Source organism: Daucus carota, chromosome 3, assembly GCF_001625215.2.
Source record: "Daucus carota subsp. sativus chromosome 3, DH1 v3.0, whole genome shotgun sequence".
Lineage (NCBI taxonomy): Eukaryota > Viridiplantae > Streptophyta > Magnoliopsida > Apiales > Apiaceae > Daucus > Daucus carota.
In genome coordinates, this window is record NC_030383.2 from 61,888,714 (window position 1) to 61,915,782 (window position 27,069).

General features: G+C 32.4%; 2 protein-coding genes and 1 long non-coding RNA gene across 4 annotated transcripts; 1 reads left to right on the plus strand and 2 right to left on the minus strand.

Moving 5' to 3' along the window:
* Positions 1-3,967: 3,967 nt before the first annotated feature.
* Positions 3,968-5,528, minus strand: LOC108213925 (uncharacterized). The gene is made up of 5 exons (XM_064090203.1): positions 5,484-5,528; positions 5,139-5,298; positions 4,584-5,025; positions 4,246-4,407; positions 3,968-4,080 (listed from the first exon to the last, which is right to left on the minus strand). Exons 3-5 carry the CDS (start codon positions 4,647-4,649, stop codon positions 3,988-3,990), a joined length of 321 nt encoding a protein of 106 aa, XP_063946273.1. The 5' UTR covers positions 4,650-5,025; positions 5,139-5,298; positions 5,484-5,528; the 3' UTR covers positions 3,968-3,987.
* Positions 5,529-17,507: 11,979 nt separating this feature from the next.
* Positions 17,508-19,059, minus strand: LOC108213963 (uncharacterized). Its single transcript, XR_001805424.2, has 3 exons — positions 18,930-19,059; positions 18,238-18,342; positions 17,508-18,005 (listed from the first exon to the last, which is right to left on the minus strand). It is a non-coding gene; the product is annotated as an uncharacterized LOC108213963 (long non-coding RNA).
* Positions 19,060-21,888: 2,829 nt separating this feature from the next.
* Positions 21,889-23,923, plus strand: LOC135151721 (uncharacterized). Of its 2 annotated transcripts, XR_010290606.1 has the most exons (3): positions 21,889-21,975; positions 22,948-23,128; positions 23,626-23,916. XR_010290606.1 is itself a non-coding variant. In XM_064090855.1 (2 exons), exons 1-2 carry the CDS (start codon positions 22,744-22,746, stop codon positions 23,727-23,729), a joined length of 489 nt encoding a protein of 162 aa, XP_063946925.1. In that variant the 5' UTR covers positions 22,729-22,743; the 3' UTR covers positions 23,730-23,923. The 2 variants fall into 2 exon arrangements, 1 of the variants encoding a protein (XP_063946925.1); XM_064090855.1 differs by lacking the exon at positions 21,889-21,975 and having other exon boundaries at positions 22,729-23,128; positions 23,626-23,923.
* Positions 23,924-27,069: the final 3,146 nt, after the last annotated feature.

Below are 27,069 nucleotides of genomic sequence, written 5' to 3' on the forward strand. Positions count from 1 at the left end.
TTTCGTATGGTATTTTCTGTAATCTAAGCCTAATTTTCACTGTGCTCAATATTGTAAGACATTTTAGGTGAGCATGGATTGAGAAGAGGCAATGCAAATGCAAAATGAATATATTGTCCCGGGTGCTAGCTGCAATTAGTGGTGCGTACCCGAAGGGTAGCGGCTGCGGGTTTCTACGTTAAAAAATAAAAATAAATTATGTGTAACTAATAACATTTTAAGCTTAGTGTGCAAGTTCTAAAAAAATGGTATATAGTTGTTAGTACCTTAGTAATGTTATGACAGGTTGCAAAGCTCCTGCCTCAAGAGCCATTTTTATGTTTCGAGGGGACAAGTTGATGACATGCTCAAGCACGCTAACCTATCAAAACCGCCAACTACTTTTTAATTTGAAAGCTCTGAGCTGAATTTGAAGCTAGGATTTATAAACTGAAATGTATACCACAAAATTTCAGGCACCTAAAATTTCACCCTCCAACTTACCGCTTCTTTCTGTATGGTAACATCCTCAGAGCAAAGCAACAAAGTAAGGGCAGGTAAAGCATTGCATTCTACAATCTGAAAAATAAGGAGAGAATTCAAATTTACAAACCTGATTTTTGTTTTCATGATTTTCAAAAGACAAAGTTCTTAACGCCCCAGCAACTGCTCTCTGCACCTTCAAATCAGGGAACTCAAGCAGTTCAACAATCGGAGGGATACCGCCTTCATTCCTGTTATAAGCAAAAATGTCAAAATTACATAGTAACCTTAGTTGCATCTCCTAGGCAGAGTAGACAAACCTGGCGCGTGATTGAGTGCTGATATTATCCTGAGCAAGAATCTTGATTGCATCAGCTAGCTGCTCTCCTCATAGCACCAATGATTGCCGGAGTGACAAACTGCAGTACAAATCTATATAACTAAATCACAATGCTGACCACTCTCTATAACATGGTACAGAAATAGAGGGCCAGAAAAAAAAATGCAGCACAAGGTCCATTAAAGAGATAGATCTTAAATTAAAAAAATGATCACAAATCAACAATTAGTAAATATGCAAGGTATTGAATAGTTGCTAATTCAAAGTAAACAGCCGTTTTCACATTTTCCTATCCTACTGATTATATAATAAAATTGTAACTTTTTAGTCTTTGTAATAAAAGTAGTGTAATTTTTACTTTCAATACCGCGAGTAAAAGGTTACACTTTTATCTTATAATCACTATGGCATTAGTGACGAATATTAAATGTAGACAATAGGAAAATTAAGGTAGAATATATAAGATAAAAATGGAAAATAGTCGCGCATCGCAAGAGCTTGATTCACATAATAATGATGTGCGCGGGATGATACACATTTGGGTAGATTTTTACGGTCACTATTGTTAGAAGAGCTTTTTTCTAGCAAGCTCTTTTCACACTTTCTGGGATCGGTGTCGTGCATGGTGAAATCAAGCTGTGTGTATGAGAGGAGATAATAGTGAGGAGTATTATGGTAAAGAGGTGAGTGATTATATTATTAGTTTCGCATTATATTGTTGCTTAAAAGTTATCATTATAATCATCTTAGTCTTTGGAGATTTTATAAGATTTAGTAATTTATATATGATATCCATATTAATTACTCCCATCCCATTTTATGTGAGGTTATTTGACTTTCACTAAGATTAAGAAAAAAGAGTAAAAAAGAGTAAATTTACTTAAAAAGTAGGTAAAGTGGTAGGAATTATCAAAATTTAATAATAAAATTGAGATATTGGAGGAAAGTAGTGGGTGTAGTGGTGTATGTTAATAAAGAGAGAGTATAAATTAGAGAGGTAGTGAGTATAATAGTGAAAAGTAGTGTTCAAAAATACTAAATATAATATGTTCATTCTTTTCTGGATGCTGCAAAAAAAAAAATAACGGTCATATAAAATGTGATGGAGGGAGTATGCAACAAAATAATATCTACTAATTAAAAGTTGTTTTTTTTTATTTTATGAATATTATATATATATATATATATATATATATATATATATATATATATATATATATTTCCACTCTATTCTTGTGGAACACTCTTAACGAGTAATCTAAATTAATACTGTCCTTCACTACTGTACGTAAATAAGTTATTTTTGACGGTAAATCATTATCATTCCGATAAAAATATTGTTTTGAAATAAAACTTCTATTTCACGTGGCTAGGACCCACCTCCAGCCTTAAATCAGAGGCTCCACATGTATAATTGATTAATTATATAATTAATTAGAATATATAAATAGATAATTACATGTAGGCCCCACATTAATTAATTAATTAATTCTTTATCCATAAGCAAAGGTAACACTAAAGTAATGTTACTTTTGTTTAATTTAATGTTTGTGTATGGCTCTAATGTGAGGTCTAAAGTAACAGTATTTTGAGTGTCTTATTTGCCCATATATGACGGAATATCATAAATGTTTATTCAAGAAAAAGTTTTATAAGAGCATCACACCAGTTATAAGTTATTATACAATTGAAGTCAAAATATTATTTTGGTTTGTCGGTTAATTTTAACTAAACACATTTGTACAATACAGATTTTAATATATTAATTATGATATATGTATTATTGTGAGTGATTTTGATGCGAAGTCTAGCCTACTTGAGATAAAATGTCATAAAATTACACATAATAATCCAGCAAAATCCACAATGTCATATAGTTCAAAGAAATCCTTTAATTTTTGAATACCATTTAAAGAATCATAATTGAATACTACTAGATTTTTAATTACACATTTTATAAAATCCAGATTTAAGGATTTCAAAGGATCCGAACTCCAATCCTAATATTAAAATATTGAATATTGTCACACGTGTCTATTTTACTAGTTAATATTTTTTTATATAAGTTTGAATTATTAATTTTTTTTAATAGATTGCTAATAGGACTTGAATTTTTAATCTTTCAAAAAAAATTCTTAAATATCATAAGATTAAATATTGTGTAATGTGAAATCTAACAATTCTAATTTATTAAATATATATGAGATCTAACGGCTATAAATTATCATACCAAATTATAAATCAACGGACAAAATTTTTGTATGTTTGGGTTTAAGAAAATATAATATAAATATATAGGCTAATTATTAGGTAGAAACCAATTATTAATTTAAATAGGAAACTAGTCCCACAATTAATGTGACAATTCTAGAAATCACTCCTTGATATAATCAGCCCTCTCATCTTTTTCTTCGTTTTTTTTAAGAATATCAGCCCTCTCATCTTATGAGCAGGCCAAAAATGTATTTATGTTTGTATGAAAATAATTAAGAATCATGCAAGCAAAAGCCAGAAGACAAAGATTTGTGAGTTTCTGACAGGGCCGATACCAACTAATTTCCTGAGAATTCTACAATCAAATACAGAACATGTTGTTCACAGTTATCATAGCAACGCAATTAATTACATATGCAGTCACTCCACAAAATCAACAAAAGTAATAGAATTTTTTACATTAAAATTAGAATAAGGTTTTTAGTGCACGGCCAAAACTTCCTATTTTAATTCTGATGGTCTTGGAGGAACAAACCAGCGTAAATAAATTGTTGTTCACTAACAGGAATGTTGGTGCTAATAGAGATACAATAATTTGGACATCACTGATCACGGTTAATTTTGGTCACATTTAGACAGGGAGCCTCATTTTGTGACAGTAATGGGTGATGATTAACACTCCGGGATTTGTCTAAGCTACCTGCAGCACCATAGAGAAGGAAGTCTTTTATAGACTCCGAGTGTGTGTGCAAGTATAATCAACGAGCTAGTTTCATATAAATCCTGCAAGTTTAGAAACTTACCCATGTGTCCTTGATATTTTGGAGCATTTTCTTCATTATTTTCTGCAATTATAAACATTTCACAAATATATTTAACTATCTATAAAATATTATTACTTTGGTGGCTTTATTTTTCACTGGCATCATACAAAACAAGTTTAAGATTAACCTCAAACAGAACTTCATTTCCTACACCGCAAATTGGGAAAACGAGTGCAGGGGATTGGTAAAAGCTCTTTTGAATGAGAATGTCTTGGTCCAAGAATCAACAACACCAAGCTCCTTCATGACCCACATGCCCAAGAAAAAATCAGCATCTCGAACTAAAACACAAAGGCACCCATCCAACAGTGCCAAAACCTTTACTTCTCCGTGATTCATTCTCTTATGTAAAGAAATTGTACTAAATTCCTCTATAGCAAAATCAAACCTCGTAATTTTACAAACCTCGTAGTTTGGGGGATCACATGCTTCAATTACCGGAGGCACCACCACATGAACAAACTCCGGGTAATTGTATTCTGCAACTTTTCTCCAAACTTCATTTAGTAATTGTTGTTTTTTAGCTTGAAGCATGTCGTTTCCCGCTCGTAGAGCATCGTTTTTCTCCTGAAAAAGTTGAGAAGTTAATTAAATGTAAGTATTAACTACATAAACAAGAAGCAGCCTAACTGTACACTATCTAAGTTATCTTATAAGTACCTAGACTACATATATATACAAATAAAGGCACATTGTACACATGGTAGGAAAAAGTCGGCAAAATCATCAAAATTTTTTAATACCTTCAGTTGAGTGAGCTCATTCTCCAAGTAACACTGGACTTGTTTAAGCTCGTCCATTCCCAACATGTCAAATTGCCCACCCTCGTTGAAGTAGCTAAATTTAAATTTAAAAAAAGTATGTCAAGAGAAATTAATTATGAAAACAAATAATTAATACAACACCAATACTTATCTGTAAGTGGCTATATATATTAAATTAAACTTAGTCTCACCACCCTGCCCCACACCAATACTATAGTCTCTCGTTTACAAGCCCTAAGAAACGGCCTCCTCTTCGAAGACAGCCCTCCCAGTCAAAGCCGCTAAACAACTCAAAACTCCTGCCACCAAAGACCACCGTGCCTCCGCCGCTAAGCCCGTGATCACAGAACGCAACAGCAAAGTTAATGGCCGAAACTGCCGTATCCGCCTGCCAGCCACGTGCGCAGCTCGTGTGTTTCAGCTAACAAGGGAGTTGGGGCACAAAACCGATGGCCAGACAATTGAGTACTAAATTTCGATTAAGTCTTTAATTGATCAGAGTGTGGAGAATATGTTGGCAGCTACATGGAGTACCTTTAGATCGTCTGCTGAGGAGGATTGCTGGAGGTGGAGTTCAGTGAATTGGTGAGATTTGAGAAACGTGTTGAATGATCCTGATGCACATTTTAGTTGGCTTAGTGTTTTGATTGGAAAGCCTATCAGGATGTTGGTGTTGATTTCAGGTGGTAGCCATCTGAAAAACAAGGGGATAACTCAAATAAGTTGTTGCCATTAACATTAACATTATGGATATGATTGGATTATGTAGTACATCAGCAACAAGAATTTACAAAAGTGTTTAGGTATGACAATATTTATAATTAAATAATAATATAACCAACGATATTTTATATGAATCTTATAAAATTATAAACTTACCCATGGTTGAAGAATGTATATTTTCTGGAGCATTTTCTTCATTATCTTCATTATTTCTGCAATTATAAAATATTCACAATTATACATAAATCTTATATTAATCCACATATACATCTGTCATTAAAAATAAAATTCATTAATCATGATTGCACATCAATTGTAAAATAGTAGTCATCAATCATAGAAATCAATAAATATATTACAAATTCAAGTATGAATATCACTTAACATTCAAGTGAAAAATTTAAATATAAGCTAACTTAAAATGGGAAGTAAGAAAATTATATAGTAATATACTAGTTTGACCATCGATAAAACGAAAAGTAAGACTACTTGACATTTGAACATCTAAAATACGCATATATGTTTCAAACTAGATATGATGATCCTAATAGAATTTGATCTTATATTAATCCGAAAGAAATGTTATTTTGCTGGAAATTGAGTCGAGGCACAATCAACCCTTGGAACCGCAACCAGTTCAATTCTTGCAAAATCAACATTAGATCCAAGCGAATCAGATCTGATCTTAACTGAAACTTATCAATATATGTTATAACCAAAAACGATCCAATCCAAATGGATCCGATCGAAACCGATCTGACCCGAATTATCAAGTATACTTACAAGATCTAATAGATTTAATAGAAATTGAAAATAAAAATATAACGCGTGCCCGATTGTACGACTTGAATGAAAACCAAATTACAGACGACACACATATTAAATCACATAAAGATTTGGATCATACAATAAAACAACGATCCCAAGTATTTTTGCACGATATCTATGTTTATAAACAACACAACGCTCTGAATTTAATTTGTATGAATTTTGTTGGTGACAACATTCGTTGTTATAGGTGTATTTCTCTATTCTGAGTATAAAATGTTCAGATGAGGAGATGAGATGGGAGAAAGGGGAAATTATGGGAGGCGGCTATGAATGAAATAGGGTAAAAGATGGTACAATATTTATAGGAAAATTATGTATGAAATAATATGAAAAAGGCCCATTTTAAAAACATATAGGCCCAATCCGGATGAACAAAATTTTATAATTGCGATCAAAAAATTATACTTTGGTGGCTTTATTTTTTACGGAATAATACAAAACAAGTTTAAGATTAACCTCGAACAAAACTTCATTGCCTGCACTGCAAATTGGGAAAACGAATGCAGGCCGGGGATTGGTACAAGCTCTGTTGGATGAGAAAGTCTTGGTCCAAGAATCAACAACACCAAGCTCCTTCATGACCCACATTCCGAAAGAAAAATCAGCATCTGTGAATAAAACACTAAGGCACCAGGCCCTCTGGATCCTCCTCCGAGAGAGCATCTCTGCAGACTTCTGCTGTTGGAAGTATCAGGCTCTTCGAAGTTCCCGACTTATTAGGGCCTTCTGTTGCAACAGAATTAAATTTTCTCATATATGATAATGAGTGGATAATATATCATTCACCCGGTCTTAGAATTTAATTTGATATCATAACTTATGTCATATATGATAATGAAGGGATTATGTATCGCTTTATTATATATATGACCACCACATCTTAGTTAGTTGGACAAAATTTTATATTACAAAAACCCAAAATTTAGAAAATTATCAGATTATTTTTTTTGTGGTTCATGAGGAAGAGGAACAAGATCCAGTAATTCCTCCTTTATGTGATCTTTGTCAATTGTTTTTGTCGTCTTTGTCATTTGTTTAGTCACGAATGTATATATATTTATTATTATAATTAAAAAAATTAAGAGACGCAAACACATATATATTTTGTTAGTTATATACTATATCAAATTTACAGATAATGTAGACTTTTTATCGAGGACTTATCATTTAAATTTAAAAATATTTCTAAAAAAACAAATTTATCAATGAAATGTTTGATTTGACTAAATATACTCGATCAAATTAATCAATCATATAAACGAAATTAAATATATTACGATGTAGTCTTAGTGTATATATTTCAATTTTTTTGGAAGTAATTTTGTTTTATTTTAAAAGATGTATATGACACATATCCTGCCATATGCCGGCCTATGTTACTCAGACTCGGGTTCGGAGTGTCCGACACGACACATATCCGAGTGTCAGATTCGTTAATCTCGAAAATTTAGGACACGGAGACACCGTCCAAATTTCAGACTCGGGTACGGGGACACGACAAATTTTAAATATTAATTATCTTTTATATGTTATAAGTAAATAGAAATATATTTTTATTCATTATTTTTTTATTTAAAATAATTAAAATAAACAATTTATTTGGAAAATAATTGTCACGTGAAAAGTAAACCCATTTTCTTAAAAAAGAAAAAAGTAAACCCATATTAACAGTACAGACTTGATGTCAGCTGGTTCCTTTTATAATATTCAAAATGGATATGCATCCAAATGAAAGGTTTCGAGTTCTACTATTTTAGATAATTTTGTTGGATTTTTAAAATTTTATCAACTATTTATCCCTAATACACATTCAAATAGAGAGCAACATAGGCAAATACTTAACAAAATACATAGCACTATACAGAAGCATAAACAGAGGCAAAAAAAGGGCACAAAATTTAAAGTTTCAATCAAATACACCATCGAACAGAGCAACATAGTAGATACATAGCACCATAAATAAGACACAAAATCGAACAAAAAAACATATTAGATACACAGCAACATTGATAACTCTCCAACCTAACCCTAATCAAACAAATTAAGATACAAAATCAGAACACAGAGAAGAACACAAACCAAGATAAAAAACCCTAAAAAGAAATGAATTTTAAGACACAAAATATCAAACGAATTTTAAGACACAAAATATCAACAGAAAGCTCTAATCGAAATATTAAGACATGCATTAGGACAAAGATACGAATATTACCTGATTGATTTGAAGATTTGCAGCCTGAGAGAGGAGAGGAGAGAGCAGCGTGAGAGAGGAGAGGAGAGAGCAGCGTGAGAGAGGAGAGGAGCCCGGTGAGAGTGGAGAGAGCCGGTGAGTGAGGAGAGGAGAGAGCACACTGAGAGAGGAAAGTGGAGTGGAGTGAAATTGTAATTTTGGGGGTTTATTTTGGGGGTTTATTTCATTGTACCCGCGAACATAAAATTAAAGAGCCCACCTATTTTTTTGGTACCAATTTCACCAAAATGTTGCAAACTATTGTGACACTAATAAAAATGTTACAATTGGTATCACAATTTTAAAATCTGTGAAAAAATTACCATGCGTGCAACACTTTTCAGTTTAGATAACATTTTCAGAAAATGTTGCAACTGCATAGCTATTTTTTCCCCATAGCAACATTTTTAGCAACATTTTTGACTTTTGTCATTGCAACAGGCCAAATATGGTGTAGTGTAATTTTATAATTGTTTTATTTGATTCAAATAAAAATAAATAATTGATAAAATTTTAAAAAACTAATAATATTAGTTAAAATAGTAGAACTCGGAACTTTTCATTTGGATGTAATATCATTCATAACAAATGTGCAAAACTCAATACATAATACTTTTAGAATTCGACTAACGATAAAATGATAGTCATGATACAGATTTTTAAATGAGTAACTCATTTGAATCACTTTTTCAATCAGTGACCAATTTGAGTCATCGGACTGCAATGAGTCACCTGATTGATATTTAACCCTAATATTGTATAGAGTACGCTTCGTTTATACACACACATATACATCCACATCGTCTTCTTCATTCCATTTTTCTTTTCATCTCCTTCGGACTTCTTCTTCTTCTTCTTCTTCTTGATCTTTAATGTCATCTCGCCTCTCCTCAAAACGTGACTTATCTCTGACGAGTTTTGATTTAAATTGCTCCGACGACCTTTAACTTTTCCGGCGACGGAGAAGAAGTCTCGGGTTTTCAATGGACGAATCCGCCCCATATCCCGTGTCGTGTCTTGTCGACACGGGTACGGTCGCCAACTCCGGTGACTCAGAGTAACACAGATGCCGGTTATTTTGGCAAAGGAAGCCATATGGCGGAATGAGAATCTCCTCATACCTAGCAGTGCAGTCTACATGCATTTTTCTAATTTCTTATAATCAGGCACTAATTTTGGTGGGTTTATTTTTCACGGAATAATACAAAACAAGTTTAAGATTAACCTCGAACAAAACTTCATTTCTTGCACTGCAAATTGGGAAAACAGAATTAAATTTTCTCATATATGATAATGAGTGGATAATATATCATTCACCCAGTCTTAGAATTTAATTTGATATCATAACTTATGTCATATATGATAATGAAGGGATTATGTATCGGTTTATTATATATATGACCACTACATCTTAGTTAGTTGGACAAAACTTTATATTACAAAAACTCAAAATTTAGAAAGTTATCAGAATTTTTTTTTTGTGGTTCATGAGGAAGAGGAACAAGATCCAGTAATTCCTCCTTTATGTGATCTTTGTCAATTGTTTTGTCATCTTTGTCATTTGTTTAGTCACGAATGTATATATATTTATTAGTTCTATGGAGACCGTAATTTTATCGAAGACCTCGGAGACCATGTATGTTCAGCAATCAAAACACTATAAAATACTTTATTTTGTAAAATATGTTCTACAAATATCATATATTCATTAAAATTGTTAAAGATCATCTATGTTTAATAAGTAGATAATGTATGTTCTGCAAGTTGAACAAATGTTCTGCAAACTAAACATATTTCATAGAACAAAACATTTTGTAATGTTCCACATGTGAAACTTATATGATATTCAAGATTTTAAATGAAATAATGATTTCGTAGAACATGATTTGCAAAACTATACGTTTTGCAATGTTTTTATGAAATATTTAACTTGCAGAACATAGGTGGTCTCCAGGTTTTCAGAAAAAATGTGGTCTCCATTGAACTTAACTCTTATTATTATAATTAAAAAAATTAAGAGACACAAACACACATATATTTGTTAATTATATACTATATAAAATTTACAGATAATTTAGACTTTTTATCGAGGACTTATCATTATTTAAATATATTTCTAAAAAAGCAAACTTATCAATAAAATGTTTGATTTGACTAAATATACTCGATCAAATTAATCAATCATATACACGAAATTGAATATATTACGATGTAGTCTTAGTGTATATATTTCAATTTTTTTAGAAGTATTTTTGTTTTATTTTAAAAGATGTATATCCATCAATCGATTTGACCATATATATTCAATCTTCCGGAAGTGAATATACAATCAGATATATAATTAAGAAAGTATCTAAACATGTAACATAAATAAATTGTTAATTAATCAACAATTGGTGCCTATTAAATAATATATATAATTTAGGATTATATATTAAGACTTAAGTTCTATGGAGTACAAAAAAAATTGGAGTATTGGAGTACAAAGTTTGATAAAATGTAATCTAGTCATCTAAATTTCAATTTTTTTTGTCTAATAATATTTTTAAATATTTGACAACCTGCATATTATGTTCTGCAACATAAACATCATGATCAAATGGAAGAATAATTACTTTTATAAATCATAGGACTCTCTGTTCTGCAATATAACTAATAAGCAGAACAATAATCTTAATACTTGTTAAAGTTGAAAGATATTAATGATTAATTGACAATTATGTGCAAGACAACTTATAAATGATAGATTATATCAAAATTTGGATAATCAAAGATATTATATAGGATCAAACTAAAATATTATGATTTGTACTCCAATACTCCAATGTTTTTATGTACTCCATAGAACTTAACTCTATATATTAATATTGTTTTATATTAGTTTCATGTCATTTCAAATCAAAATAATCTCGTGTAGGCTTATACTTCTATTTAATAAAATAATATATAATATATATTATAAATGAGATCATATTATATGTGTGTGTGTTGTTGAAATAATAAATTTACTATCAATTTTGTTCACCAATATTAATTGGGGGGAGGGGGGGCTAACAAATATGATAGAGACATAAAACTGTTACAAGCGGAAGCACTAGCCGAAGAGCTTAAGATTTAGGTCTAGTGCATTCTTTTCTTGGTCCTCATTGTCGTTGTCAAGCACTATAGGATGATTGCTGCTTGAATCGCTTGATCCAACAGGAGGAGCAGTCGGTGCAACAGAAGCCCTAATAAGTCGGGAACTTCGAAGAGCCTCATACTTCCAGTGGCAGGGGTCTGCAGAGGGGCTGGTGGAGAAGGAGCCAGAGAGGCAGATACAAGATGATACCCACGGACCGGTCCAAAAGAAATGAGAGCCGCTGATGCAGGTGGATTAGCCGGAGTGGGTGGTGGAAGACGAGATAAAAAAGAGTAAGATGATCCCACCATTGTCCCCGGCGGATTAGTGGCGGACAACCCTAAAAAGGGTTGACCGATCCGCTACGGGTCATGGATAAAGGATTTTGACGGTGGGTTTTAGCGCTCCTCCGCCTTTTTGCCGGCCGTCCCTCCCTGTGGGCATTTTGGTATCCTCGTGGTATGAAGGATGTATATTTTGTGGAGCATTTTCTTCATTATTTCTGCAATTATAAAATATTAGCAATTATACATAAATCTTATATTAATCCAAATAGACATCTATCATTAAAAATAAAATTCATCATGATTGCCCATCAATTATAAAATAATAGTCATCAGTCATAGAAATCAATTAAATATATTACAAATTCAAGTATGAATATCACTTAACATTCAAGTGAAATATTCAAATATAAGATAACTTAAAATGAGAAGTAAAAAAAATTATATAATAATATACTAATTTGACCATCGATAAAATGAAAAGTAAGACTACTTGACATTTGAACATCTAAAATACACATATATGTTTCAAACTAGATATGTTGATCCTAATAGAATTTGATCTTATATTAATCCGAAAAATTTCTTATTTTGCTGGAATTTGAGTCGAGGCACAATCGATCCTTGGAACCGCAACCAGTTCGATTTATGCAAAATCAACATTAGATCTAAGCGAATTAGATCTGACCTTAACAGAAACTTATCAATATATGTTATAACCAAAAACGATCCAATCCAAATGGATCCGATCAAAACCGATCTGATCCGAATTATCAAGTATACTTACAAGATCTAATATATTTTATAAAAATTGAAAATAAAAATATAACTCATGCCCGATTGTACGACTTGATTGAAAACCATATTACAGACACACAAATTTAATAACATACAAATTTGGATCATACAATCAAAATTTATTAACATATATTAACATCAATTCATAAAATTTGGGTTCAAATTCGAAATTTATACAAAATACATGTATATTTAAAAAGCTTGAGATATTAAATATATTAACATCAAAATTTGAAATATCCAAGAGACAAAACAAGTATCCATCAATTCATAAAATTACCTAATATGTAAATTAATAATTTAAATAATAACTTCCAATTTGAATTAGATAAAGTCGCGATCCCAAGTATTTTTGCACGATATCCATGTTTATAAACAACGCAACGCTCTGAATTTAATTTGTATGAATTTTGTTGGTGACATCGTTCGTTGTTATGGGTGTATTTCTCTATTCTGAGTATAAAATTTTCAGATGAGGAGATGAGATGGAGAAAAGAGAAATTATGAGAGGCGGCTATGAATGAAATAGGGTAAAAGATGGTACAATATTTATAGGAAAATTATGTATGAAATAATATGAAAAAGGCCCATTTTAAAAACATATAAGCCCAATTCCGGATGAACAAAATTTTATAATTACCATCAAAAAATTATAATCACTAACTTTTAAAATAATTATGGGTTTTAATTGTACCAAGTTGTAATAAATTTATAATATAAGTAACTAGTCGATACAATTGTATTTGGTGATGACATTATAATATTTTATTTTTGTATATTTCTAAAAACATATTTATCAAGTTTATGATTGAATCAAAAACTCAATGAAAAATTATAGATAATACTATATATAAAAAGAAAAATAATAATTTATCAATGAGGTTTTTCACAAATACCCGATTCTCGAAAAACTTTTGCAAAAATACTATTTTTTTTAAAATTTGCATATATATTTTTTTAAAATATAAAAATACCATATTTCTAAAACTTCTTTACAAAAATACGATGTTTACACTTATAACCGTATCTGTAATCACAAATGCAACTTAAAAAACTGTTGAAATTATATATATATATATATATATATATATATATAGACACACACACAAATATATATATATATATATATATATATATATATATATATATATTATAGTTTTCTGACGAAAAGCTAAAAGTTCAATAAAATACTCAAACCTAGTGGGGACAAAACCCCAACTATCCACTAGAACCTGATTGTGAAACAAATAACGGACTAGAAAATAGTCATTTTGTTTTCAGATCCTTTAACACATACACCTTTGAACATAGTAGCATCGTAATTGACATTGAGATAAGCACCATCCTCAGCCCAATGTTCACAACTATAAGTTACATAAACTGATATTGGAATAACAATTGTCTCCAACACATGAATAATTTTTCGTCGTGAAAGGTAAACTCTTGCGATATTCACCACCGTACCATATTTGATGCGAGTCTTATGGATCACCCAAATTACAATATAAGCCATTATTAGAAAAATTACCAATACCCTTAACAAAGCACACAAAACATCAACATTCCCAAAAAATGGGCACGATCTTGATAACAAGGTACTCAATAAGAAATCACCCGAAAGGATTAGATCTTGATTTTGATGAAAGAGAAGATGCTTGATCAATGAAAGAGGATGATGGTTGAAGAGTAGAGAAATGACGGTTGAAACCCTAACTTTGAAAGTCTCACTCTCAAAACTGCAAACCCTAGAATAATATGTTGAAATTAGATTTAACTGCAAAGTTGCAACGGCTTTCATGAGTTCTTCTGCTGAGCGAGTACTAATATCAAAAAAGTAACAAAAAACTACTAAAATCAAATTAAAAAAGGACAACAACAAAATGGATAAAACAAGGACATTCTGAAAAACCCATCAATAAATTAAGCTAATTTTCACATTGCATAAAGTGAACAACCAAATTGCAAGACTTTAATCAAAATGTGATGGAGAGAGATAGAGGGAGAGAGACGGATAAAGGAAGAGAGGGACAAAGATAGAGGGAGAGAGGGAGGGAGAGAAAGAGGGGGAGAGAGAGAGAGGGAGAGGGAGGGAGGGAGAGAGAGAGAGAGATAAAGGGGGAGAGAGAGAGGGAGGGGGGAGAGAGATTACCTGAATAGTGGAGGTGGGGTGGGTTGGAGAGGCAGCACAAAAGTAGACAAAGGTCTGGCTCTTGGGTGAGGCCCACTAATAAGTGATGGTGCTGCAGAGCTCTTCTTGACACAACAAAGCCCAGATGATATCTGAACAAGAAGATGAGCTCCCATTGCTATGATTTTACTATCTAACAATTCTCAACACCGCTTAATCCATGTTTGCCTTTATATATGTGTTCTCACTTTGTCAAACACCAAATAAGAGACCAAGTTCAGTTTTATAAGACGACTCACAGAGGAAAGAAGATAAAAATGGAGAAGCAGTTGATTAAATAGGTTGAGACAACTTCTAGCTTTTTCCGACAAAAAGCCGGCTTCTATTTTTTGTAATCTGTTTGTGTAAAAATTAAAAAACACTTGTTAAAAGCTGAGAATGCTAAATTTTATTTCAGGACTTCTACTTATTTCCCAAACAGTTTAATCACTTATAAGTCTTAATTTAATTCTCAATTCTTGTTCATTTATTTACCTTAAGCAAAAACATTTTTTTTAGATTCATCCAAACAGCCCTATATTATAAAAAAATATTTTTAAAAATACTAATTAAAAAAAATATTTTTTAAAACTACGATTTACAACTATTACAACAATATTTGCAAACGATCAACCAAAATCAACCACAAATTTCAATCATATTTACAATCAATCAATCACAAATGCAATTTTACATACTATGTTACACAACAAGTTCGCTTCCACACCTAAGAAAAAAAAAGAGAAATCTACATAAAATATACACACATCTAAAATGTCTAACTTGCTCGTATCAAGCAATTACTAAAATCCCTTTTTCAAAACCCAAAATTACTCTTGGACAAAATCCCCAATTATCAAAACCCCACCTTAATTATAAATTCCTCATTTATTAAACCCTATGAATTCTTTTATCTCCCATCAATCCCTAACAATCTCACCTCTATGAATTCTTTTATCTCCCATCAATCCCTAACAATCTCACCTCTATTTTCTACTTCTTCGAGCTCTATACATTGGCTATGTTGCACTGTTAACTCTTTTATACTCTCGTTCCCAAAGAATGTCAAGCACAGAAGATGTTTAGATACGTGTCATTGCCTGATGATTTGCGCACCGTATCTTATTGGAGTGAGACCCACGAGTTGCATAGCACAAGAGATATGTAGGTACGTGTCGTTACATGATGATTTGTGCATTGTGTCTAATTGGAGTGGGATCCACAAGGTGCATACGAGGATTTATGTAGCATAAGGTTTAGAAGCAAGTATTGTCCACGACATAGCTCTGTATATGTGGTGAGAGATGATTGTATCAACATGAGTCTGCTTCCCATTTTCTCCAATCACCTCATTTAGTTTATGTTTTACATCAGTTTTTTTCAAAAATTAAATCAGAGTTACAATTTTAGTTGGAAACGATTTTTAAAAATAAAACTTAGTAAGTAGTAATTTTGGAAATAAGTTTCAAAATGATCATACTCCTAAAAATACTTTTAAAAAGGTAGTATTTTGAATATTTTTTCTAAAAAATCCAATTGAAATAATTTTAATCATCTTAAATGACATAGTATCGAAAGAGTTCTTCAAAATAATTAAATGATCTAATATACTTAGAGGGGTGTATTGGATTTAGATTTTAAAGCATTTTTTTTCATTCATGAAATCCGAGGGTATTCGATTGGGATTGTTTGAAATCCATTAAAATCTTGAGGTATTCAATTGGGATTTTAAATTATGCTACAAAATCAGGTGGTATTCGATTGTGATTTTAAATTATGCTTGAAAATCTGATGGTATTCAGTTGGGATTGTTTAAAATCCATTAAAATCTGATGGTATTCAAATATTGATGGATTTTTTTAGATTTCATAAAATGATGGATTTTGTGGCATTGTTCAGTGTATTTTAAGTTTTATGAAATCCCATCAAAATCAGTGGGATTTTGAAGCATTGTGCTTAAATCCTATCAAATCTGCGACATTTGATCAAGAATCCGCACAAAATCAAAATCACATACAATCCATTAAAATTCATAGACTAAAAACAATCCATTAAAATCCCAATCGAATACATCCCCGTTAAAATCAATTGATTACTACATATATTTTTGAGACTAATATAATAGGTTGAAGAATTTAAGTTTTACTATATTATTTTAATATGTCTTATTAATTCTCTGATCTAATCGTTTCAATTTATCATCAGTTATGTGATTAAATAATTCCCATCAATTGAATCTTATTTATGCAATTTAGAATCCCCACCTCTATTTGACATATTTCCTTTAGATTGATTAATCCTGTAAATTAAATACCATTCAATATCATTAAATTTGTAAATCTAAATCCAAAATATTTATAACTTAATGATTTTAGTGTTAAAACTTTATAATATAACATATTACACAACATGTGTCTATATAATATAATATAAATGAAATTGATGAAGGTATGATATATAACACAAAAACAAATTCATCCTTTGTCCATCATCCTCAAAATCAATGGTAAGTCCATTTCTTTTATGGTATTGTCATTGTTTCCACTAATTGTATCATTCAAGTATTGAACTAGTTGCTCTTTCTTTTTCGTAGTTTCACTCGGGCAAGGAGTTTGTTAACAATTTTGCGGTATCAGACGAAACCTTCCAGCTTATTGAAGGTAAACTTTATACTATTAGTACAATTAATTGGATGAGTAGAAATTCGGGCCCATTGAAGCAATATTATATTCATCATTACTGTCAGTGGCGGATCCAGGATTTTGACAAGGGGGGCTTCACTAGTATTAAAAAAAAATTACGAAAGTCTTAAAGATCTCAAATACATAATATTCCCTAATTATTTTTATACATTGTCACGAGGAGGTAATTGCATTCTTCGAGATGCCATTTTTTGAAAACGATCTAAAAGTAATTCACTATTGATCTTTGCAAATACATCCTTCTCGATGTATACCACCAAGCTATCATTCATCCATTCATCTCCCATTCGATTTCGCAAATCAGTCTTGATGATATTCATTGCAGAAAATACTCTTTGAAGAGAAGCAGTTGCCACAAGTAGAAGTAATGCTAATTCAATCAAACGATACACTAATGGATATGAGCAAGACTTTTTAGTAGCTGCCAATTTTTTTTGCAAGAGTTCCCAAATCTCCGATACTAGAAAATTCTTGATCTCTCTTGACATCATAAATATACATGTCTAATTGCTTGCGAATCATTAGAGTTTCTGTCCATGAAAAATCCTCTGGATAAAGATTAGAAAGATGCACTAGTTTATCAACATCGAAGGCAGAATATGAATCTCTAGGATCAAGACAAGCTACTGAAAGAAGCAAGTCTGTACTTGTTTCTGGAAACCGGTTATCAAACTCTTGTGAAATTAAATCAACCACGTAAATTTCAAATGATAAATAGTTATATTAATAAAGAGGTAATGTATTGAGAAAAACACAATTGAAATGGACTAGGCAAATTACCTCACAAAAAATTTCAACCCGATAATGATGATAGTTGGTAACACTTTGTCCATCTCTTCTCATTCGGGTACGAGATTGTATGATATCATCCATATTATTTGTTGGCTTAAAAAGAAAGCAACAAAAACAATAAGCCGCATCCTTGGATACACTATAATCCAACCAATCATGTAAACCAAACCAATCCGCTTGAAAAGACCTTTTTAATTCACCAAATTGACTATTTGGAAAATTATGACTCTTGGTTGACAAGGACCTTTAGATATGTACTCTCTCCTAACGCGATCTCTAACCCCAACATCAAATTCTTCAATAAGTTTCCGTTCTCCCGGATCACTTCTAATATCATTTAGATCAAACTCAAGTGTAGAATTGGAGTTTATTTCTACATTTAATCTAGGAGAGGGACTACTACCACCACTTGAATCCAATGAATTTCTTGGCCTTTTAGTAAAATATTTAGCAATTGACATTGAGCCTACATAAATTTTAACACTTAAATATTCAGTTCACAATTAATCCCTAATTTTAACATATACAAAAAATAAAAATATATATGCAAGTGTGTGTGTCTACACACACACACACACACACACACACACACACACACACATATATATATATATATATATATATATATATATATATATATATATATATATATATATTTTATATATATTCAGAAATCAGACCTGAGCTTGAAGAAGAAGGAAAGAAATTGTACAAGGAGAGCAGGGGAGGAATGCTTGCGTTGAGATTGAATTGAGTGGTGAATCGCCAGGAGCACAGCAGCACAGGAGCAAGTAGCAACAAAGAGGAGCGCATGATTTCTTTCAATTCAACCAGCAGCAGGTGGGTTTTTGGTTTAGTGAATGGGCTGGGCTAATAATATAAAAGTATGGGCTAAAATTGTTGGGTGGGCTCACTTCCAAAACCTAAAAAATTTATACTACAATATGAATTAACTATGGGCTCAGAGGTGGGCTTAAGCCCCATTTTTTTCTAACACTTGTAATTGATTTTGTAGTCTGTAATGCCAGATTTGAATCTTCCCTACAAGGAGAAGGAAGAAAGCAGTGACATTGCTTCCAAGCTAATTGCTTTCGGCTGCAGAGCGTGCTATATTTTCGTACTAGTACCTGAAAACAATCAAAAGTGCCCCAAGTGTCGTCAAAGCATCACTCTGTTTAATGATTTTGCTAGAACCCGTACGTGGGCAAAACTAGAAAAGACCTATAAATCAAAATACTTATTTTGAATAGGCCTTTCCTCGTTTTGCCCACGGGTTTGGATTAAGGTTGGGAATGAGAATCGGGAATGGCAATGGAGGGTATGGGAATGGGAATGGTATCATAACCCAAGGGATAGGAAGGGTATCATTTAACCACCCAAAAGGATTGGGGTTCCCATTCCATAACACCAAATAACTAATCCAAACACTTGTCATGGGATTAAGGTTCCGATTCCCGTTAACCGGGCTCATTAACCATGAACCAAACACCCCGAATTTACGTTTGATCGCTTTACTGCTGCATATATTGTCTACAATTATAGAGATTTTCCCGTCCTATTCTTATTTCATTAAGTATCTTTAGGGTTAGAACAAACATATATAGTACAGAAGTAGTGGCTAAAATGTGAGAAACATAATGTCATGGAATGTGCACTACTAGAAAAGCGGGCATTTCCGACCGACCAAACTGGTCGGAAAAAAAGCGGGCATTTCCGACCGACTTACCGACCAAACGAGATCGGTCATAAAAATTCGGGTCATTTACGACCGCCATTACCGACCGCACAAAATCGGTCGGTTATAAGGGTCGTGGGTCCCGCTCACCAACGTCCTTCAGCTGACATGGACGCCACGTCGCTAAAACCGACCGATACATTTCCGACCGCTTTTGATCATTTCCGACCGCCTATACTGGTTTAAAGTAATTAGTCAGCTTCTTACTTGTTGTCGCCTTGTGATTGGCTGAGTGGAGATGTGGTGGAGCCCAGCTTTATTTCCGACCGACGGCGGTCGGAAATGACTTGCTTCGTTTCCGACCGAATTGAAACCCCTGGCGGTCGGTTTTGACTTCTTAGAAAAACAATAAATTCTATTCGACTAAGTAAACTATTAAAAAAAATTAAAAACATTGCACATCCAGAAAACCGACCACATTCAATATATTTCCGACCAAACTCATAATTTTAACACAGAAAACCCACCACATGCAACACATTTCCGACCAAACTCATAATTTTAACATAGAAAACCGACCAAATTTAAACCATTTCCGACCAGTCACTCAAGTGCAGAAAACCGACCAATAAAACCGTCATTTCCGACCGATGTAAAACCTTGGCAGTCGGTTATGACTTGTGAGAAAAATAATAAAATTTTATTCGGCTAAGAAAACTCTTAAAAAAAATTGAAAAATTTTGAAACTAGCTTTTAATCAGTTAATAATTTAATAAAAAATTATTCATCACTTAATATTTGATTTTTAAAATATTTTTATTTTCATAACAAATTATAAATACTAACTAACTAATTTCAAATTAGTTATTCAAACAACAGAAAAATGTAGAATCTTTGTGATATGGTCTAATTTAGGGTACTAATCATAATAGCAAAAGAAGAAAAATATAAAAATAATTATAAAGACGCTTTTCTGTTACGAATCATGCATTGCAATGAATGTTGGAGTTCAGGGTTTGGATTTCATCTGAAGTTATCCTAGGTTTTACACTTCCGAAATATCAATTTGTTTTTTAGGTGATCCAACCGTACAGATCGTAAATTAAGTACTCATCGTAGTTATATACCAAAAATCAAGTCAATAGGATTTTATTTGTTGAGACATTATAACGAAAATATTATGTTATTCTTAAATATAGACGTAGGGTTATTTTTTTATAAAAAAATAAATTTGTCTTTTAGGCGATCCAACCGTACGGATCGTAAATTAAGTACTCATCGTAGTTATATACCAAAAATCAAGTCAATAGGATTTTATTTGTTGAGATATTATAACGAAAATATTATGTTATTCTTAAATATAGACGTATGGTTATTTTTTTATTAAAAAATAAATTTGTTTTATAGGCGATCCAACTGTACAGATCTTAAATTAAGTACTCATCGTAGTTATATACCAAAAATCAAGTTAATAGGATTTTATTTGTTGAGATATTATAGTGAAAATATTAGGTTATACTTAAATATGAACGTAGGGTTATTTTTTTTTAAAAAGTATATAATTAATTTAAATGATCCAACCGTACGGATATGAATATAATTACTTAACTTATATTGATCCTTAAAATCAATCATTTTGAACATTAGTTGAAAGAATATTATAATGAAAATTTATTTTTTATTTATCTTATTTTGTAAAATAAAGGTAGGTATATATATAAGTCCCTTAAATTTTAACTTAATGTTGTGGCTGGTTTGATGGTTGAGCACTGTACTTGGTACTCAGGGTGTCGCGGGTTCAATTCGTCATGAGGTTATATTTTTGGCTTTCCCGGGCTCTTTTTTCACGAAAAGTTAAAACCCCCGCCGAGCTTAAACGATGGCGTTTTGCGTGTATACGGCGTCGTTCTCTTTTGTTTCGATTAAAACCCTCCTAACCTCTCGATTAGTTATCTCCCCCAGCTCTCTCCTCTCTCTCTGGTCTCGTCAATCTCAACTCTCTCTCTCTCTCGCTCGCATATCTCTATGCTCACTCTCGGCTCTCTCTCTCTGTAAGCTCTCTCTCTGTAACCCTCTCTCTCTGTAAGCTCTCTCTCCGCCTCTCTCTGTGTGTATCTCTCTCTCTGTACACTATGTTTATTTTAGGGTTTTGAATTTTTTTGGCTCTGATTTGTTGTAATTTGCTTTAATCTGGTTCCTTCTTTTCTTGAATGAATAGATCAGGGTATTATATGTTTATATTTGCTTTAATCTGGCTGAAGTTTAGTTGTTTTAGTTTTTTGATTTGTTTGTATGATTTTTTTGCTCTGTTTTTTGTATCAGGCCTAATTTATGATTTGGTTCTGGGGAGCGAGCCTCTTATCGTTTTATTTTGTTAAATACTGCTATACACTTAAAGATTAGATAGCTGTTTGTTTGTTTGGATTGATGGTTTGTGGGTGTAAGCCTGTCTTCGAAATTAATGAGGTTTTGGTGATGACTCTTAAGTCTTAACTGGTGCTTTTCGTCATTTCCTTGCCATATGTTATACGAGGGTCTTATTGGACTTTTTGGGAATGGGAACACACTTTCACATTACATAGTTTCCTCAATATTTTAAAAGCTGTAATAAACCTCCCACCTGCCTGTTAACTGACATTTTTTTTGCTCTCAGTAGTCTATTCTGTTTTTAACTTGACCAGTGCCTTAATAATATGCATGCCTTCCCAAGTGTCATCATTATGTTAGAAGCTATGGAATTTTTTACCTCCTTGGTACCTGTATGACAATCTTTTTTCTGTCAAATCTAGTCTGTGTTGAGTCATTGGCTGATATTATACATGCCTGTTCCTCAATATGCTAGAAGCTGTAGTGAATATCGTTCCAGACTGGTACCTGGCAGTTTGTTTGCTGCCAATATGATTTGTGTTGAAATACTGCTTAATGATTTGCACGTGTTTGAAGTTTATGGTCATATTGATGCATTGCGATGTTTATACCCCTTGTTTACTGTGTTCATGTTATGCAACACTTCTGGATGCCAGTTTGGAGAAGGGTGTCATTTTCTGGACTATGTTCCTGGGGGCTTTAGCGCACTAGGACAGATGGGAAACATGGGACCAGGCGCAAGAAAGCCAGCTCCACCAACATATGCAGATGGTCCTGCTCCAGCTATCAAAACTAAGCTCTGCAACCAAATCAACACCCCAGAAGGATGCAAGTTCGGTAATAAGTGTCGCTTTGCTCATAGTATTCTAAGACTTTATTGAATTATGTAATTCTTATTACTATTTCATAAATTATCTAGGAACAAAATCTATAAACTGCTGCTGTGTAAATATAACATGTGCATTATATCTTTTCAATGCCCATCAAGTTATTTTTTCAAACTTGTTATTATGTGACTTGTCTAACCTCCATTTGTATCATCTACCTGCATTTGTATCATCACATCTAAAACTGGAAGTTATATGATATACAAGGATGTTGAGCAAGCCGCGAGACTATGAATTGCTAAGCTCATATTTAGTCGTTTGTATGTTGAATAGTTCATTTGTTTCGCCTTGTATCTGCTTCATTTCACTTTTTGTTTAATTTTATAATGCATTTCTAATTTAATATATACATGTGGCATGGTAGCAATAAGTTGTTATGAATCTGCCGTGGTTGTTTCATTGACTAACATAAGTTGACTAACTATATATATCATTGTTCGTGTATAGGCTATGGTGCCAAAAAAGACAAAGGCAAAAAGAAAACGGCTATTTCTCAAGGGATGATGATGGTGATTGCGATGAGGAAGATTGAAATGAAGCTACCTAGCTAGATGCATTATTTGTAGGGATGCTGATTTTGTTAAAACATTGCTTTTGTCTTTTGATTGTTCAGCTGTAACGTATATTGGTTGTTGGCTTTTGCTAGCTTTTGGCTGATTGTTTAGCTGTAACATTTATGTCGTACATAATTTTATAACTGTCCTTTTGTAAATATATGAATACTTGTTGGCTTTTAAATTATGTTGTACTGAATTTTAATGGATATGATTCTTGATTTTGGTTTTGAAATTGGATATTGTATGTGCATTGTTGGTTTGGTAAAATAACAGGGATATGGTATAGTTTATAATGTAAATACTGCAATTTTTTGAAATTTTATCTCCAGAAAACCGACCAAATTTGATCATTTCCGACCAAGAATGGTAAAAAAGAACCCAGAAAACCAACCAGATGTATACATTTCCGACCAAATTCATATCCTAAAACCCAGAAAAAACGGCCAACTCATTTCTGACCAACTCATTTCCGACCAGATGTATGCAATTTGGGTGGTCGGTTTTAGCCCAGAAGCTCCCCCAATGGACCCTGAAAGCCATTTCTGACCAACTCATTTCCGACCACTGGGTGGTCGGTTTTAGCCCAGAAGCTCATCCAATGGACCCTGAAAAGGTATTTCTGACCGACTCATTTCCGACCACAATTTGGTCGTTTTTACAACTGGGCCCCACAGCTGAGCCCTGAACTTCTTTACCGACCAAAACATTTCCGACCGTCATTGGTCAGTTTTGAGACAATCCACATGTATGACACGTCAACGGTGGGCCAGATTTATCTGATACAATCCACGTGTATATGGACATGGCAACACATTTCCGACCGACGGAATCGGTCGGTTATATAACTCATTTCGGACCGATACGTCATTTCCGACTCGGTTTAAAGGGACCGACGTGGTCGGTCGGTCCGTGGTCGGAAATGACCTCAAAACCGACCGATTTTGCTTATTTCCGACCGATTTTGGCGGTCGGAAATGCCCGCTTTTCTTGTAGTGGTAAGACGCATAATGTACTATACTCTAATTTTTATATACAGTTTCCAGTACAGGTAGGAGAAAAATACTTGATTAATTAAGGAATTCTCCGCCTTCAAGTTTCTGAACTCCTCCAGCAGTGATAAAATTCACAACATTATCCTATGAATTAGTACAAAGAGCAGTGATAATAATGAAGCCGAGAAAAATGTAAATTTCTATATAGCAATTAACAAACATGCACAAGTATAACTCGTTTTTTGTGAGCACATAAAGAACGAACGAATGCTGCATTTTGTTGCATATGTTTTATAGATGTGTAATACGAAGAAAATACCATTTGTAGAAACTAAAAATCGATTTTTTCCAAAATGAAATATATTACTTGTTTTGAAAAAAAAAGTTACATGAACACATTAGTACCAACTTACACTACTGATCATGTTTCATTTTGCCCTGTAACCAATGCTAGAAATTTGATCGCTACTACGGTTATGATTTATCGGACAACCCTAGCTAAAAAAGGTACTTTGGACATTTCATATGGTATTTTCTGTAATCAAAGCCTAATTTTCACTGTGCTCAATATTGTAAGACATTTTAGGTGAGCATGGGTTGAGAAGAGGCAATGCAAATGCGAAATGAATATATTTTCCCGAGTGCTAGCTGCAATTATGTGTAACTAACATTTTAAGCTTAGTGTGCAAGTTCTAAAAAAATGGTATATAGTTGTTAGTACCTTAGTAATGTTATGACAGGTTGCAATGCTCCTGCCTCAAGAGAGCCATTTTTATGTTTCGAGGGGACAAGTTGATGACATGCTCAATCACGCTAACCTATCAAAACCGCCAACTACTTTTTAATTTGAAAGATCTGAGCTGAATTTGTAGCTAGGATTTATAAACTGAAATGTATACCACAAAATTTCAGGCACCTAAAATTTCACCCTCCAACTTACCGCTTATTTCTGTATGGTAACATCCTCAGAGCAAAGCAACAAAGTAAGGGCAGGTAAAGCATTGCATTCTACAATCTGAAAAATAAGGAGAGAATTCAAATTAACTGTTGTCATATATAAATTATAAGTAGTTTTAATTGAATTATGTAGTACCTCAGCGGTAATTAATTTACAAACCTGATTTTTGTTTTCATGATTTTCAAAAGATAAAGTTCTTAACGCCCCAGCAACTGCTCTCTGCAAATCAGTGACAAACTGCAGTACAAATCTATATAACTAAATTACAACGCTGACCACTCTCTATAACATGGTACAGAAATAGAGCGCCAAAAAAAATGCAGCACAAGGTCCATTGAAGAGATAGATCTTAAATTAAAAAAATGATCACAAATCAACGATTAGTAAATATGCAAGGTATTGAATAGTTGCTAATTCAAAGTGGACAGCGGTTTTCACATTTTCCTGTCCTACTGATTATATAATAAAAGTGCAACTTTTTAGTCTCTTTGTAATAAAAGTAGTGTAATTTTAATTTTCAATATTGTGAGTAAAAGGTTACATTTTTATCGTATACTATGACATTAGTGGCGAATATTAAAGGGAAAATAAAATTTTTTGCCACTGAACTTATTGTGTTTTTGCCACCCAACTAAATTTTTTTTCCTTTCACTCACTAATGTTAGGTTTGGATTTTGTTTTAGCCACCAACTTTGCTTCGGATAGCATTATGATAATTTCTTTGTAGCATCATTAATACATAGTGATAATATGTAATATTTTGATAATGTGTCGTATGTTTATATTTTTATATATAGCAATAATAATATAAAATGAGTCGATGAAAAATTAAAATAAGAAAAATTCATAACTAGAATTCTAAAAATTCAATAAATCATGAATATGAAATCAATGACTTTAAACAATTCACCCTGATAAGATAAAGTGTAATTGAGTGATATGATGTATCATCTTTCGCTATTAAAGTTTCAATCGACTAGCTATATATTTTTGGTAAACGACCTTGGGGACATAAAAAGTACTATATATAAAGATACAGACATATATCAAATCATCAAAATATTACAGAATACCACTATATTTTAATAATGCTACACACCACTATATTTTAATAATGCTACACAAAATTAATGTAATGCTAATAATCAATTCTGAACCTAACTTCAGTGACAAAAAAACTGAAACTAACATCAGTGAGTAAAATAAAAAAAAATATAGTTAAGTGGTTAGTTTCTAAAAACGCAATAAGTTTAGTAACAAAAAAATTATCATAATGCAATTAATCAAATCTGGACCTAAGTTTGTGGCTAAAACAAAATTCAAACCTAACATTAGTGAGTAGAAGGGAAAAAAATTTAGTTGAGTGGCAAGTTTCCAAAAACAT

Coding starts and splice junctions, on each gene's coding strand:
- LOC135151721 (XM_064090855.1), top strand. CDS start 22,744: ATGCCTGTTCCTCAATATGCTAGAAGCTGTAGTGAATATCGTTCCAGA. Junction 23,129..23,625: donor CCCAGAAGGATGCAAGTTCG/GTAATAAGTGTC, acceptor GTTCGTGTATAG/GCTATGGTGCCAAAAAAGAC.
- LOC108213925 (XM_064090203.1), bottom strand. CDS start 4,649: ATGTTGGGAATGGACGAGCTTAAACAAGTCCAGTGTTACTTGGAGAAT. Junction 4,408..4,583: donor ATGAGCTCACTCAACTGAAG/GTATTAAAAAAT, acceptor CAACTTTTTCAG/GAGAAAAACGATGCTCTACG. Junction 4,081..4,245: donor GTGATCCCCCAAACTACGAG/GTTTGTAAAATT, acceptor TGGGTCATGAAG/GAGCTTGGTGTTGTTGATTC.